Source organism: Amphiprion ocellaris, chromosome 5, assembly GCF_022539595.1.
Source record: "Amphiprion ocellaris isolate individual 3 ecotype Okinawa chromosome 5, ASM2253959v1, whole genome shotgun sequence".
In the NCBI taxonomy this organism is placed as follows: Eukaryota; Metazoa; Chordata; class Actinopteri; family Pomacentridae; genus Amphiprion; species Amphiprion ocellaris.
In genome coordinates this window covers 8,032,491-8,048,303 of record NC_072770.1, presented here as the reverse complement: position 1 = coordinate 8,048,303, position 15,813 = coordinate 8,032,491, and the positions used below count along the sequence as shown (strand labels likewise).

Sequence of the window (15,813 nt, the reverse complement as noted above, 5' to 3'; positions counted from 1 at the left end):
GTTAGCCTTCCAAATCTCGCGATGCCGGATATTGTTTGCCAGGAAGATTTGCCCAGAGTTTAGTCTCGCAGGCAAAATGCTCAGGTAAACATCATCTTGTTAAGGCACATTTGTGCTCTCTACTGGACAAAGGATGTAATTTTCAGTCAATAATAATAATAATAATAATAATAATAATAATAATAATAATAATAATAATAATAATAATAATAATAATAATAGAAAGAAGATGAGATGAGATGAGATGAGATGAGATGAGATGGGATAAGATTGTGCTATTTCCTTTTATTATTTCCTGTCATAACTTCCTTTGCCAGATGTTGCTCATAAACCAAATTACTAGTGGAAAAGCCATAAGATATCAGTATAATACATTACTGAAAATGAAAATAATTAAGGTTTATCTGTAGTGATTTTTGTTGAACTACTTAAATAAGTTTGTCACAGGTGTAATTTCTGCAAGGTTATGTTAAAGCCAGTTCCCAAAATGAATGTAAAACATTTTTGGTGTAGGACATTGGTTTGTTTTGAAGGAATCTTCACATTATCCAAGACGTATCTCAATGTAGCTTCATAAGAAATCTCTGTGTCTCTGCTAGCTGACACAAATTCTAATTTGTTACCCCGATAACATCCTCCAACCTTCCATCTCTTTTAATATACAGGAACATCTAATAAAGAACGGTATCTCATCTGAGGTCTCGATAATTTCTTCAAACAGTTATTTCTTTAATGTCGCATTAACAACATCCTGACTTTTTTAGCATTGTGGAAATGTTTTATAGAAGAACATTCTGTAGCGTGTTCCCTCAAAAAAAGACAAAATGTTTCACCTTTAATACATCACATTACAGGAACGTTAATAAACATTCTGTCATCTGAGGCCTCGATAACATCTGGAAAACATTGAACGTTGGTTTGAGAACAGTCTTTGTTATCATGGAACATCCTGAGAACATTTTATCATTTTATACATTCTATTTCCCCAAAAACATCCCTAAAACATCCTTAGAACACTGCATCCAGAAGGTTCCATCGTTGTTATTATGTCACATTGAAAACATCTGGAAAAGTTTTTTCTGATGTGTATTTGAGAATATTCCTCCTTGTTTCAATGTTGTTGATGACATCCTGTGAATGTTGATGTTAAAACATTATATTAACTTTATAGGAACATTACTGAAAATGAAAATGTTCTTAAAATGCTCTTTGAATATTTGATTAAAACATTTACATTAAAAAAAAATTTAAGAACTTGTAGGTGATGTTAGCCAACTATAGAGAGAGAGTCTTCTTCCTGAAGGGGGCGGGGCCCAGCAGCTACATTTAAAGCTACAGACACTGAAACAACCTGTTTACAACTAAAACAAGGATTCATGCAGTCATGGAGAAATCAACCATCTTTGTGGATTTTGGAGCTGAAACACTGATAATAAACACTCTGAGAACATTTTATCGTTCTCTTCCCTCAACAACATCTCTAAAACAACCGCAGAACATTTGTTTCATCTTTCTTATTATGTCACAGTACTGGAAATTTTTTTTTTAAAATTATGTGAGGCTTCGAAAACATCTGGAAAATGTATTTGAGAATGTCCCTTCTTTTTTAAATGTTCCTTACAGTATCATGTGAATGTTGATGTCAAAACACTATATTAACTTTATATTTAATGAAAATCTTCTTGAAACACTCAGAATTTCATTAGATTTAAAGTTAATATCACATTTTAACATTAACATTCACAGGATGTTGTCAGGAACATTTAAAACAGGAGGGATATTCTATGTAGGAATGTTCTGTACGTGATGTTAGCCAACTATACAGAGAGAATCTTCTTCCTGAAGGGGGCGGGGCCTAGCAGCTACATTTAAAGCTACAGACACTGAAACAGCCTGTTAACAACTAAAACAAGGATTTAAACGATCATGGAGAAATCAACCATTTTTGTGGTTTTTGGAGCTGAAACACTGAAAATAAACATTTTGAGAACATTTTATCATTCTATATGTTCTATTCCTTCAACAACATCCCTAAAACAGCGTGAGAACATTTGCTCCATCTTTCTTATTATGTCAAATTACTGGAAAGTTTTGAAGAAAATCATGTGAGGCCTCGAAAACATCTTCAAAACATTTTTTAAATATTGATTTGAGAACGTTTCTCCTTTTTTAAAATGACATTAAAACATTATATGAACTACAGGAACTACTGGAAATGAAAATGTTCTTAAAACTCTCTTTGAACATTTAAACATGGAAATCTTTTCTTCATTAAAATTATTAGAACTTGTATGTAATGTTAGTGTTGTGGGAATGTTTCCTGATCTGGGGCAACACAACTACTGCACAGAGAGAGTCTACTTCCTGAAGGGGTAGGGGCCTAACAGCAGCATTTAAAGCTACAGACACTGAAACAGCCAGAAATCAGCCATATTTGTGGATTTTGGAGCTGAAAGACTGAAAACATCCTGAGACATGAGAGACTTGAATGAATGTGCTGAAAAGAGGAGCAGTATCGATCTTTAACTTTTCACAGCTAAAACTGATGAAGGTTTCTCTCCAGAGCAAAAATAATCCACATTTTAAAAGCTAATTCAGTTTTCTTTTTGCACTGGGCTGCAGGAGGTTTTGGACTTCATCTAACGAAGCCTGTAACTTTGCAGAATAATTAGCGAATTAGTTAACACAATACATAAGGATTTATCTATTTTTTAAACCTCGGACGCTGAAATCATTGAACAAAACAACAACACGAGTCTTTGGTTTTCTTAACTGCATGTGAGAAGTTTGATGTGTTTTCTTCTGTCCTGATGTCTTTGCTGCAGGCACCAAAGCTGGTTTTAAATACTCTAATCGCTTCAAGTCGACGGCATCGCACCCGTCACGCTCTCATTCATTAACTCCTCTGAGATTTCAGCTCCTCTCCTTCACAATAAAAGTCCCACTACAAGGTCGAGAAGCAGCTTAAATCCTTCTGATCCCTCCTGAATCTGATCTAGCAAAGACTGATGCCAAGCTGACACAGAAACCAGCAGCACAAGCTCACATCTACATATTTAAGAGAAACAGATTAAAAAACTGCAGACAGTTAAATCCCTGTTTTACTCTCACACATCCTTTAAAACCTGAGAATGAATCAGACTGACCCAGAAATGTTGTTTAAACTCCACACTAAAACTCTTCCTGCTTCTGTTCTGCTGTAAGAGCAGGAAATAATAATGATAATAATAATAATGACCGTGCACATTTCTCAGCTACATAAAATCCATCCTGATGATGTAAAATATTCAACACTTAATAAGATCTGGAGTCTTCGTTCTGCATCTCATTTTACTTCTTTCTGCCTTCATTCAATCTCGTCGGTTTCTGAGGCTGCAGAAATCTGCTTTAGCAGATTTACAAAATTCTCATTCAAACACACATAAACATTCACTCTGTGTGAAGGATGAAGATGATTTGAAGCTCTAAAAATTAGTATTCAAATCTATCAATAACCTTGTACCTGAACCTCTTCATCAATATATTCAAAGACAGAACAATAATAGAGTAATGAGGAGTGCAGTGGAAGGAAACTGCAGGATTCAACGCCGCAGAACCACTTTTGGACAGCCTGCTTTTTCAATCAAAGGTTGCAAACTTTGGAACATATTACCAACTGAAATAAAACCAATAACTAATATTAAAACCTTCACAGAAAAAGTTAAGGCGTGGCTTAAAGCAAACCAGAGCTGTACTCATTTTTAAAGTATTGTAATTTAAGTAGTTAAATTGGATTGATTTGTAAGATTTTACTTCTTCTTTTCCTTCTTGCTTTTGTTTTATGGATTTGTGAGGATTTTTAACTTAATTCTGTAAGTTATGGTTGTATTTGTTTAGGTTTTTTGTATATTGTACTTTTAAAGGATTGTGATCTTGTATGTTTTGGTTGTTTTTAAAAGCCCAACTACGGATAGGAGTTGAGAATTAGCTGTAGCTAAAACTCTACATGCAACACATCGGATTCATGAACTGTGTTGAAGCTATGTTAATTGCATTGTCCCTATTAAATAAAAACAATGAAATTAAATTAAATTAAATTAAAAGGCCGAATTAAACCCAAACATGCTGCCGTCACCACATCTGATGTGTTTTTGCTCACATTATATTGTTGAAAATAATACTGGTAATAATAATAATAATAATAATAATAATAATAATAATGATAGTAATGCAATAATGATAAAAAGAATAATATTAATGATAGTAATAATAATTATAATAATAACAGAAGGCAACTGATAATAATAATAAGAATTATTATTATTATTGCAATTATTGTAATAATAATAATAATAATAATAATGATAATAATAATAATAATAATAATAATAATAATAATAATAATAATAATAATAATAATAATAATAATAATAATAATAATAATAATAATAATAACAATAATAATAATAATAATAATGATAAGTCAAAGTCAAAAGTCAAAGTCAGCTTTATTGTCAATTCTTCAGTATGTACATGACATACCAAGAATCGAAATTTCGTTACTCTCTCTTCGTGCAACAGTGGACATTAAATAAAGACTTAGAAAATAAGATATTAAAGGGCAAAAAAGAACAAAAGAAGCAAAATTAGAGCCAAGCAACAACTAAGAACTAAGAAAAGCAGAACTGAGTGAAATGTAAACATGACTAATGAATAATAATAATAATAATGAATAATAATAATAATATCAATAATAAAACCATGATAATAAAAACAGTAATGATAATAACAACAATAATATAAAAAAAATTATAGTAATGATAATTATGATGATCATAATAATGATGTTGATGATGACAATAGCATATTAGTAACAATAATAATTATTACTGCTGTTTTTATCATTATTATTATTATTATTATTATTATATTATTATTATTATTATTATTATTATTATTATGACTATTATAAAAAAGTCCATTACGATGATTTTTCCCTCAACCACAGTAAAAAAGAAATAGAGAAGGTAAATGATAAGATTAAGAGTAATTATTATTATCATTTACCTTATAATTATTATTACTAATATAATAATAATAATAATAATAATAATAATAATAATAATAATAATAATAATAATAATAATAATAATAATAATAATAATAATAATAATAATAATAATAATAATTTATTCACTATTATTATTATATAACAATAATTGCAACAATAATAATTATTATTATTATGATAGTGATGATAATAATAGTAATATAGTATATTATAATTCATTTATTCAAAGTTATTACATAATCAAAAACATGAAAAAAAGAAAAAACTTGCTCAATTTTTAAAAATGTTTATCTACTTAAAAGCTGCCCACATAATTACAGTAAAAACACACAAAGCACACAAAAAAATTATTTTAGATAACATGAAAATACCAGTGGGAGAAACTTAATGTTTTGTATGAGAAAGTAAACTGTTTCTGCTGTCGGTCATGAAGTAATTAAAGATAAATTTGATTGGAGGAAAAGCTGACTTTCCTAATTCAGTGTAGTTTGGTGGTTGAACATAATTTAATGAGAAGCTGTGAAACTTGAAAACACTCATGAAAACTGTTTTTACATGAAAATTACGCAAATTAAGCAGATTATTCTGACAAAATTAAGTTGCTTCAGCTAGTTTTTTATCCTTTAATTATTTTTGTTTTGTTTCTCTTTGGTTATCGTATAAAATCATCTGTGTTCCTGACAACTTCCTCTGAATGCTGACATTAAAACATTATATTAACTTTATCAGAACATTACCTGGATGAAAATGTTCTGAAAAACCATTTTGAACATTTGATTGAAATGTTTTCTTTAAAAACTTATTATTTGTAGGTATTGTTAGATGTTGTGGGAACGTTCTCTACTAGTTTGCCTGTAACTTGTTTATTTAACATTTTAGAACATCTTTAGTTTTCCCACCTTAAAGAAGAACATTATAGGAACTAAAAGAAAAAATTAGAAGAACTTTTTTCAGAAGGTTTTCTGTACAAAACAGTTCTACTTATGTCTGTAACTGCTTGATTCAACTTAATATCTTGAGTTTATTTAATTTATTTTCTTGAGTCCAGTGAATTGAACTCAACTGGTCACAACTTAGAGCAGATTCTGAACTAATGAAGCACCAGAGTTTTACAGACACCAGAGGAACAGAAATCTGAATGAGGTTAAAATAATCAACAGGACGTTGTTTAGTTGTTGTAAATTTATTGTACAAACAGGACCACAGGAACATGTGTTGTCTCAGTTCAGCTCCATTTTGCTGATCTCTGGGTTCTCCAGCCGGCTCAGGTTCGGCTCAAAGAAGTCTCTGAGGAGGCTGCGGACCTGACCGGGTTCAGAACCTGCCGGGACCAGAGCCGGATTCAGAGCCAAGTTCAGGATTTTGGAGGGTCCCAGAGTGGCCGAGCGGGTCTGAGCTGTGTGGAGACCCTCGATGGCGCTGGACAACCAGATCAGCCTCTTCAGACTCTGGATGTTTCTACCACGGTCATGCATCAGCTGGTGCTCAGTTACAGCTCGACGACTACAGGAGAAGGAGGAGGAGCAGGAGGAGGAGGAGGAGGGAGAGGGGGAGGAGGAGGGGGAAAGAGCGAAGGAGGAGGAGGAGGAGACAAAGGAGGAGAAGATGAAGGCAGAGGAGGAGGACACGAAGGAGGAGGAGAAGAAGGAGAAGGAGGAGGAGGATCAGAAGAAGTTGAAGAAAAAGAAGAAGATGAAGAAGGAGGAGGAGGAGGAGAAGAATAAGAAGGAGGAGAAGGAGAAGAAGGAGGAGAAGAAGGAGGAGAAGGAGAACAAAAGGAGGAGGTGAAGAAGAAAAAGAAGAAGATGAAGGAGGAGGAGATAAAGAAGATGAAGAAGGAAGAGGACGGAGGAGGAGAAGAAGGAGAGGATGGAGGAGGGGAGATGAAGAAAGAAAAGAAGGAAGAGATGAAGAAGATTAGAGACTTTAAACTCAGACTCATCAACACTCAGATCAACAACTTGTTAAAACATTTTATATTAAAGCTAAAATCAGCTGCTAATAGTAATAACTGAAACAGAAACACAGAATAAAGGAGAATAAAGGAGAATAAAGAAGTGAAAATGATAATAAAAGAGAATGAAGGAGAATAAAGGAGAGAAAAGGAGAATAAATGAGAAAAAACAACAACCTCCTCACCTGTCGTTCTGACACCAGGCGGTTGAACAAACAAGAATCATGACAGCGAACCATCCCAGAGATCTGCTGGACATCGGCATCTTCTGCAGGAAAAAAACTGACATCAGGAGATGATTCTGAAGAGAAAAACACTAAAAACAACTTTTATTTTAACCAGTCTGTTTATGATATTTTATGCTGAAAGACACAAAAACATCAATAAAATAATAAAAAATAACGTTGAAATCTGCAGCTGTGCTTCATCATAGAAGATTAAATAAAGAATTCAGATAATTCTTTTTGACACTGCATAATGAAACTGTTCAATTTAACTGTAATATTGTTAATATATTTACAAAATTACATATAATCAGTGACTCTGTTCTCTGTTCTGTAATTTTACACCGATTAGTTGGTTAAATGAGAGACATTTTGTAAATTTTTAAAATTTTCACAACAAAATGTTCAATTGATAATCTAATAAAATATATTTGTCTTGCGACCTTCTCTGGGGTCCCGACCTACAGTTTGGAACCCTTTGAGTGAAATTAATGATTTAATTATAGAAATATACAAAACATGAAACAGTGCTTCAGCTGTGTCCCAATAAAACCTCCTTAGAATGTAGTTTTTAGCTACTTTTCTTCCGTTTTAAGGTCACAAATAAAAGACTGGCAGAAGATATAACTATGAGGTGTTTCTGAGCGTTGACACATAAAATATTTTTGGCTTAAAATACATTTTTTAATAAAAACAAGACGATTATTTTTTTGATGCAGACATCTGAAACTGTTTTATATTTTTTTATTTTAAAACAAAGAAAAAAGAAAATGCATTTTGTTGTTGTTTTGTTTTTGAATTATAAATGAATTACAGATTTTCTGATAATAAACAGATCGATTGATCAGCTGATCAATCAGATTGTTGAGTTCAAAAAGATAAAATTGTCTCATACAGCCACTCCAACGCTTCAGATCTTCTGAGTTTGATTCCGTCCATGTTAGTCGACTTAAACTGTAAAAATAATCTGTAGATTTGTTCGTTAAATGAGAAACATCTTGTATAATTACAAATAAAGAGTTCTTCTCAGCAAAAATGTTAAATGAATGTTTTCATCGGAGCATAAAAACTAGAAGCACTGTAATCTGTCAATATTCAGTTTTTAATCATCATTTATATCATTTATCATTAAATATTTATATTATAGGGTTGTCATGTAAACATCTGCTATTAAACATTAAAAATAAACATCATCTCAGGTAAAAATGAAGGCTGGAAAACATATTTTAATTATGGAAAGTTATTGGGTTTTTATGCTATTTTGTAAGTTGTTGGAATATTATTGTTATTTTTAAATGTTTTTGTTTTAATAATTTTCACAGAAGTAGGACTGGAAACTTGGAAAATGTTCAGATATTACTTTAAATTTTTTATTATTCAGAATTGTAGAAAAGTCCAACGCCGGCTTTCTTCAAATAAAAACACACATCAGTTCCAACAGGAAAAGTTTGACTTCTTTGACTGTTGATCATAAATCATCACATTTACAGGAAGTTCAAACAAAATGAAACTATAAAAAACTTCAGTAAACACTCAGAGCATCGTTAAAGATTGTAAAGCTACTCACATCGTCCCTGGTGTTCCTGCAGCTCCTCTCAAGATCAGAAACTAAACTGACTTCAGACTTGACCTGCAAACCTTTTATACCTTCAACACACACACACACACACACACACACACACACACACACACACACACACACACACACACACACACACACACACACACACACACACACACACACACACACCTCCCACTCCTCAACACAAACGTCATCGCTGACTGGTGATCTCTGCGTCTGGTGTTTTCTAAAGGATCAGATTCAATTGAAGGATTATTTTTCTGCCTTCAGAGGAGCATTGAGGCTGATTGGTTCCACCGACATGAAGATTCTCAGCGATGAGTCAGAAGAACCGCAGAACGTCAGCAAACCGTTTGCAGACTCAAACTTCTGTGGTTGGGATGTTTGAGGCCCGGAGCAGCTTCTTGGTTTACAACCAGCTAATGAACCAAAGCAACGGTTGTCACGGCGCCGCCACAGCCAGCATCACTCATCCGGTCGCCCTGACAACCACCTCCAGGACCGGTTTCCATCACTGAGAAATGTAGCAGAGATTTAAAGATAAAGATAAGATAAAGTTCTTTATTTCTCCCCACGCCAGGGGAAATTTACACGCCAGACCTTCAAATGATGCAGCTGGTAGAACATTTAAAGAACAGAGACAGAACTTGTTGAAAGTGAGAAAGAAGAAGCTCATTAAACTTCATTTGTCACAGCAGGAGGCAGATTATCGTTTGACTGCAAAAACAACATTCTAATGGATTTAGAGTCTCGTTCAGATGATGTTCCACCTGACATCCCTACAACATTGGCAACAAGTTCTCATCATTTTTGAGGATTTCCAGCTAACATGGAACGTTCCCCAACATCTGCTAATGTTACCTATGAGTTTCAATAAAGAAGAAATGTTTTATTCAAATATGATGATAACTAAGAAGGAACATTCTCAAACCAACATGCAGGAAAGTTTTCCAGATGTTATCGAGGACTTCTAGCTAACGTGGAATGTTGCCGCAACATCTGCTAACGTTACCCATGAGTTCCAATAAAAAGAAAACATTTTAATCAAATCTTTGAAGAACGTTTGAGGACAATGTTCCATGATAATAAAGACAGAACATTCTCAAACCAACATTCAAAAAATGTTTTCCAGATGTTATCAAGGACTTCCAGCTAACGGATACGTTAGTTGATGTTGTGGAACGTTAACACAACATCAACTAACGTTACCTACGAGTTCCAAGAAAGAAGAAATATTTTATTCAAATCTTTAAAGAACGTTTGAGGACAATGTTCCATGACAACAAAGAAGGAATGTTCTGTTACCGTCCAGACCAGGGTGCCCAATATGTTGATTGCGATCGACTGGTTGATTGCAAAGGTAGTGTTGGTAGATCACATGCCAATCAAAAAAAAAAACATAAAAAGATGTTAGTCTATCATCCATCCTCCATACAGCATTTGCAGCCAGTCTGAGATCTATTTTTTATTTTTTGGACACAGAGTCACCTCGCATGTGCAGTCAACCGCACAAGCCACTGCTAATTCCAGCAAGCTAAACTAGCGAGTTTTCCTTTCAAATTACTGTCACTAAAGAAAGGGTTAAAATGAGTGCAGGAGTCAAATCAAGTAAGAAACTTAAAACTTACCACCTCCATGTGGATTGGGAGGAAGAATTTTTTTTCACAATGTCATATTCAAAGTGCATTTGCTTGATTTGTCAGTCGACCATTGCGTTTCCAAAGAAGGGAAATGTGGAGCGACACTTTGGGACTGTTCATAAAAGCTGCGACATGAAAGTCCCTCCGAAAAGCGAGCTGAGAAAGAGAACGGTGAAGGAACTAAAATCACAGTTATCCAGACAGCTGTCATTTTTCTGACTTCAAAAGTGAAGGCAGCTACAGAAGCCTCCTTCTGGGTGAGTCACTCCATCGTTAAGCACAATAAGTCTTTACAAGATGGAGAAATGATAAAAGAGGCATTCATTGAAGCAGCAGACTCTTTGTATAGGGGACTTTAAAAACAAACTGGAAATCTTTTCTTCAAAGCTGTCCAACTATCACGAAGTACAGTTACATGGCGCTGTGAAGTCATGGCCGAGGGTTTGACATAGAAGGACATCGAACACTGCGAGTGTTTCTCACTGCAAATGGACGAGTCAATACAGCCCAGTTGTGTATTTTTATTGGGACGGTGTTTGTAGATACGACTGCAAAAGAAGCGCTATTAACAATGGACGAGCATTGCAGCACATACTGGAGCCGATGCTTTGCTTCACCGTGTCCGGGGTGGCAGGACGGGACGGGTGTAGCAGGGGTGATCATAAGACCGCTAATGATGAGGTGGGTAGCGGGGATGCAACAAACCGCGGAAATAGCGGGAGAAAATGCACTGATAATAGCGGCGGAGGCCGCAGTGGCGTTCACGGCCCCGCCGTAAATGACGATTATGATGGCTGGGTTTGCTTGAGAGATGAAGAACAGTATCACAAGTGGATCAGACATTTAGATTAGCCTGTTGAGTATCGTGGAGACAGGTATCTGACAAATTCTGAACCAAGCAATGCCATGTTGATCGATAAACATCTGTAAAAGTTATGTAATCTATATGTCCGCCGCCTGGTGACGTCATAATATGCAAACTAGATGAGTGAATTTACTCCCATCACAAACTTTGGCTCATACTGTTGATTTTACTCATTTACAGTATGCCTTTATCTCTAATCATTTTCAAGTTACAACCTTTTGAAAAAGTGATATCAAAACTGAATATTTTATTGAAAAAACTGTGGCGCCTAAAGGGTCCAAATAACGTTCAACCATGACTGACGATCATATGGAAGTCTGCTTGAGGCTAGCTACCAGCAGCTAATGTAACAGGTGTGTTACCAAATGATTAATTTCACCCCAAATCCCCCCTTCTTTTTGTTTAAATTGTTATTTGATTCTCTTTTATTCTTTTTTATCATTGTTATTGTGTACATATTCTTTTTTTTTTGAGGAGTTTTGTTTTGCGAGATGTTTACCCTCCCGATGTTCGCATGGCCTTTACCCTTTGCGATATTTATTTCTATAGCCCTTTACAACAGCCCAAAGGGTGACCAAAGTGCTTCACAGTGAAAAACAAGAAAATAACTTAAACAATACAGTAACTTAAAGCAGGACAAGCAATCACACTCACACCTATGGACAAATTTAGAATAATCAATTAACCTCCACCTGTTTTAGGACTGTGGGAGGAAACACACCATGCACAGTGAGAACATGCTAACTCCATGCAGAAAGACCTCAGGACAGTTGAGACGTGAACCGGGGATCTTCTAGCTGCAAGGCGTGAAGTGCTAACCACCACACCACTGTGCAGCCCGTAACATATACAATAAGTCAATAAAATAAACAGCACTAAAATATACATCTAAAAGAAATAAAAATAATACAATGTCACCATGTCGCTAGGTATTGAAAGCCATTTCAAACAGGAAGGTTTTGAGTTTTGATGTAAAAAGACCCAGGTCAGTGATGGTCTATGGTATAAGGCTAACTAGCTGACTTTACGTTAAGGTTATATTATTATACTGTATTAGCTCGCTGCAGCGCTGGCTAACTAGCTTGAATTCCTCACTACTGTCAGCTGAAAATTCCTGCTAATTGGACATTAATTTTAAGTCATGAATTTAAATATCAGTGATAATAAAGTAATTGCTTTTGTCCCAGCTGAGTTTAGGTTAAGCTACCGTAGCAGTAACTCACTAGCTGACTTTAGGTTTAGCTGATATTTTTTATGCCATGTTAGCTTGCTGTAGCACTCATTAGCTGACTGGCTTCATGCTAAGCTGGTAATGTTTTGCTGTATTAGCTTTTTGTATTGTTAACTCACTAGCTTAAACTCCTCAAAACTGTCAGCTATCTGTTCCTGCTAATTTGAAGTCATGAATTTAATGGTCAATGATATTAAAGCAATTACTTTTGTCCTAGCTGACTTTAGGTTAAGTTAATGTTGTTGTAGTATATTAGCTTACCATAGCAGTAGCTTGCTAGCTGACTTTATGTTAAGCTAATATTTTCTATGCTATATTAGCTTGCTGTAGCACTAACTAGCTAACTGACTTTATGTTAAATTTATATTTTTTATGCTTTATTGGCTCATTCTCTGCCTCTGTCAGCTAAACATTGCTGCTAGTTTGACATTAATTTCATGTTATATGAATGTAAATATCAGTGGTAATAAAGTGAACTTATTAGGTGAAGCTAGTATTGTTATGCTACATTAGCTTCCTTTAGCAGTAGCTCGCTAGCTGATTACAATTTGCAGGTAGTGTTAGCCAATGTTGTGGGAACGTTCCATGTTAGCTGGGAACAGGTATTAAATGCGTTATGAGTAATAATAAACCTCAATAAGTAGTGTATAATCATGTTCCTGGAAGGTGTTTACCATTTGTTAAGGAATCACACTGTAGAACGTTCTTCTATAAAACGTTTTCCAGATGTTATCGAGGTCACATGACAGAAAGTTGTTTATAAGGAATCATCAGTCACGACCCAAAGAAAAATTTGTTGAAAAATTCACAAAAGATGGTAAAAAAAACATTTATTTCCTTTTTGATTAATTCTGATTATTTAAGTTGATCACACATTTAATTCAGCTCATTTGTCATTCTAGTCTCCACTGATTAGTTTCTATTTACGTCGGACAAAAGTAGATCAAAGTATGTGAAAAAAAATCTGAAACTAAATCCTGTATCCTGGAGTATTTAGTGTGTGTGTTATATTACATATTATACTATTAAATACCCGAAAAATTAGGTTTAAAGTGGACGAGGCCAGAAAACATCTGGAATATAAACCAGGTTGGGCCTTTTTAACTGCAGCTAGTTTAGTTCTAGTTTGTGTTTTATTAAACTTTGCAGACTTGAGAAACATCTGATTACATGATACTAAAGACAGGTTCAGGATTTTTTTTATTAGAAACATTTTGCTGTAAAAGTTTAATCAGTTTTGTCTGAACCGTGAACTGATAAATAAATAATAAATAAATACCAAGACTTGCATTAAGTCCATCCATCCATCCATCCATTATCTATACACCGCTTAATCCTCACTAGGGTCGTGGGGGGTGCTGGAGCCTATCCCAGCTGACTCGGGCGAAGGCAGGGGACACCCTAGACAGGTCGCCAGTCTGTCGCAGGGCTACATACAAAGACAAACAAGCACTCTCACATTCACACCTACGGGCAATTTAGAATAATCAATTAACCTCAGCATGTTTTTGGACTGTGGGAGGAAGCCGGAGTACCCGGAGAAAACCCACGCATGCACAGGGAGAACATGCAAACTCCATGCAGAAAGATCCCGGGAAAGCCGGGACGCGAACCAGGGATCTTCTAGCTGCAAGGCGAAAGTGCTAACCACTACGCCACTGTGCAGCCCCTCTTGCATTAAGTCTTTTAATTTATTTTATTTATTAACACTAATACACAATGTAAGTTCAAATCAACAATAAAAATCACAGCAGAAGATGAGGAAAGAGAACAGAAAACTACAAAAACACCTTTATATGAAGATAAGCTTTGAGATTTTTCACACAGAACTAAAATCTACAACAAAAACCATCCAAAACAAACACTTTTACAAAAATACCTTCAGTCATTTAAAACTCTGCAGCTTTAACGTTTTATTCATCACCTCCACACTCCTTCTGTTTATTATTGTTATTACTATTATGGTTATATTATTATTGTGTTTGAGGATTTTTCTCCTCAGCAGCTGCATCTCTATTCCAGGACTATCTAACGGGTCAAACTATTGTTAAGTAGATGTAAAATAAAAAATGTAAATGGGCCATAATAACATGTGAGATAGAAAATAAGATTTTTATTCCAGCTGGGAGCTAAAAGTTTGTATTTGATTACAGCAGTAAATCATCAAGGGTCAGGCTAATTCCTGGTCATATAGAAACAAAGCTTTATTATAAATTTGGCTCAGAAATGAGTAAATATTGCAGTAATCAGGTTTTCTGAGGTTTTGTCCTGTAAAGCAGCGTTTGTCCACACGGTGGCAGTATCACATAGAGCAGCTGTTTATAAAGTGGTTTCATGTTTCATCTCAAAGGAAACTAAAACGCTGATTTTATCTCCAGTGTAACGGACACCTCAGTAGATTTAGACTGCTGAAGAGCACCATCTGCAGGCTGCTCAGTTCATTACAGCCACAGGACCAACAAACAGCTCTATGATGTGCAGAACCGTCATGAAATGTTTACCGTCAAACTAAATTTCTTCTATTTTTCTTTCCTCTTCCGGTCTGAATTGTTCAGCATCTCTCACTCGTCCCTTCATCTGTTGTCCTGGAGACACCGGAGTCCTCATGGTAACCAAAACACAACACGATCAAATTATCGTGTTCTTGTCATGAGAAAGGAATGATTGAATTAACTGTCATTAACTTTAAAAACTCGGACTCGTTAATAACAGATTCACACACACAACACACATTTACAGTTTTTTTATTTTTCTTTTGGTCTTTTATCATCTTTTTCAAACCATTTACTCTTCTGATATTGATAAATTGTAGTGTTCTGTCATTTTGTCAAACTTGTTGACCTGATGTGAGTTTTTGCTGATGAAGCCCAATATCGTCAGGTTACATCTGAACATAAACTCATACAGATCTAGTAAGAGGAGATTTTTCCACTGACTGGATATGAAGACGTTTGAACTCTCCATGAAGACGATCCTCCATCCCCCACTGACTCCAGGTAAATCAGAAAATGATAAAACAGGTGGAGCTGATCCAGGACTTCAGGTCTTCATGCTATTTAAACAGGTGAGTTCTTATAAAAATCACCACCTGTATAGTATAGTTTAGCATAGCATAGCATAGAATAGTATAGTATAGCATAGTATAGTATATCATAGCAAAGCATAGTATAGTATAGCATATCATAGTATAGCATAGCAAAGCATAATATTGTATAGTATATTATAGCATAGTATAGTATAGTATAGAATAGTATATCATAGCAAAGC

At 34.8% G+C, this 15,813-nt stretch overlaps 1 protein-coding gene across 1 annotated transcript; it reads right to left on the bottom strand.

Annotated features, from left to right (window-relative positions):
- Nucleotides 1-6,214: 6,214 nt before the first annotated feature.
- On the bottom strand, nucleotides 6,215-8,851 carry pth4 (parathyroid hormone 4). The gene is made up of 3 exons (XM_035953453.2): nucleotides 8,796-8,851; nucleotides 7,190-7,272; nucleotides 6,215-6,553 (listed from the first exon to the last, which is right to left on the bottom strand). Exons 2-3 carry the CDS (start codon nucleotides 7,267-7,269, stop codon nucleotides 6,271-6,273), a joined length of 363 nt encoding a protein of 120 aa, XP_035809346.1. The 5' UTR covers nucleotides 7,270-7,272; nucleotides 8,796-8,851; the 3' UTR covers nucleotides 6,215-6,270.
- Nucleotides 8,852-15,813: the final 6,962 nt, after the last annotated feature.